Source organism: Olea europaea, unplaced genomic scaffold (assembly GCF_002742605.1).
Source record: "Olea europaea var. sylvestris unplaced genomic scaffold, O_europaea_v1 scaffold7886, whole genome shotgun sequence".
In the NCBI taxonomy this organism is placed as follows: Eukaryota; Viridiplantae; Streptophyta; class Magnoliopsida; order Lamiales; family Oleaceae; genus Olea; species Olea europaea.
The window spans coordinates 1-805 of record NW_019266313.1 but is presented as its reverse complement, the minus strand read 5'-3'; the positions used below and the strand labels follow the sequence as shown (position 1 = coordinate 805).

General features: G+C 36.8%; 1 protein-coding gene across 1 annotated transcript in view; it reads right to left on the bottom strand.

Annotated features, from left to right (window-relative positions):
• Nucleotides 1–642, bottom strand: part of LOC111391398 — a gene marked incomplete at its 5' end in the record, with an annotated part of 3037 nt that extends 2395 nt beyond the window's left edge. Inside the window, one exon of the mRNA XM_023016613.1 lies at nt 541–642. Within this exon, the coding sequence (XP_022872381.1) occupies nt 541–642 (102 nt within the window). The remainder of the gene's footprint in view (nt 1–540) is intronic.
• Nucleotides 643–805: the final 163 nt, after the last annotated feature.

Sequence of the window (805 nt, the reverse complement as noted above, 5' to 3'; positions counted from 1 at the left end):
CAATTGGGCCTTTTACACCTTACGGGTTGTAATTAATTTGATATGGTAATTTAAAGTATGTGCGCCGGAAATAAATGCTAATTAGAATTCTAGTCGTAATGGGACGGCTCAATTATTTCCTATATAAAGGCTAGGTCATCTCTCCTCTCCATATGTTTTATTGGCTTGCCCCATTGATAGTTATTACTTTGTGAGGAGCAAGGAGGGGAGGATCTTGACTGCTATTACAACTATAATTCATATCAACAATGGCTTCCGCAGGTATAAATTCATTTCTATTAATTTATTATATGGTGATTTTTGATTCTTAGCATGATTGAAAATTTAATATTAACAATTGGTCTCAGAGCCTTCATGCTGAGATCATAATCCCTCGTAAAACAATATTCTGTCTCATTTTCTTAGTTTTTCATATTGTTCTTGTTTTCAGAAATTTGAGAAAATTGGTTCTTCTCTTCCTCACCAACTCCTCCATTCTATACACATACGCGTATACGATTTATGCACATCAATTCCCTTTTAGGTTGAAATTGGCACTACAAAACCCATACTCCCGCCGCCATATAAACCCCATTGCCAACCCAATCGGAGCTCACTTTTACACCCACCACAGCGACGGCAGCACCATCCTCGCAAGTACAACTTTGATTTAAAAAAAAAGAAAAAAAAGGCCAACATATTTTTTCGAGTCCTGTTCAATGCATGGGTGGACTCCGCACTTCCCCTCTAGGGAGAAGAAAATTCAAATCCCAATTTCTTTAAAATATCATCGACATAATATAATAGGTTGATGATAGAATCTCAG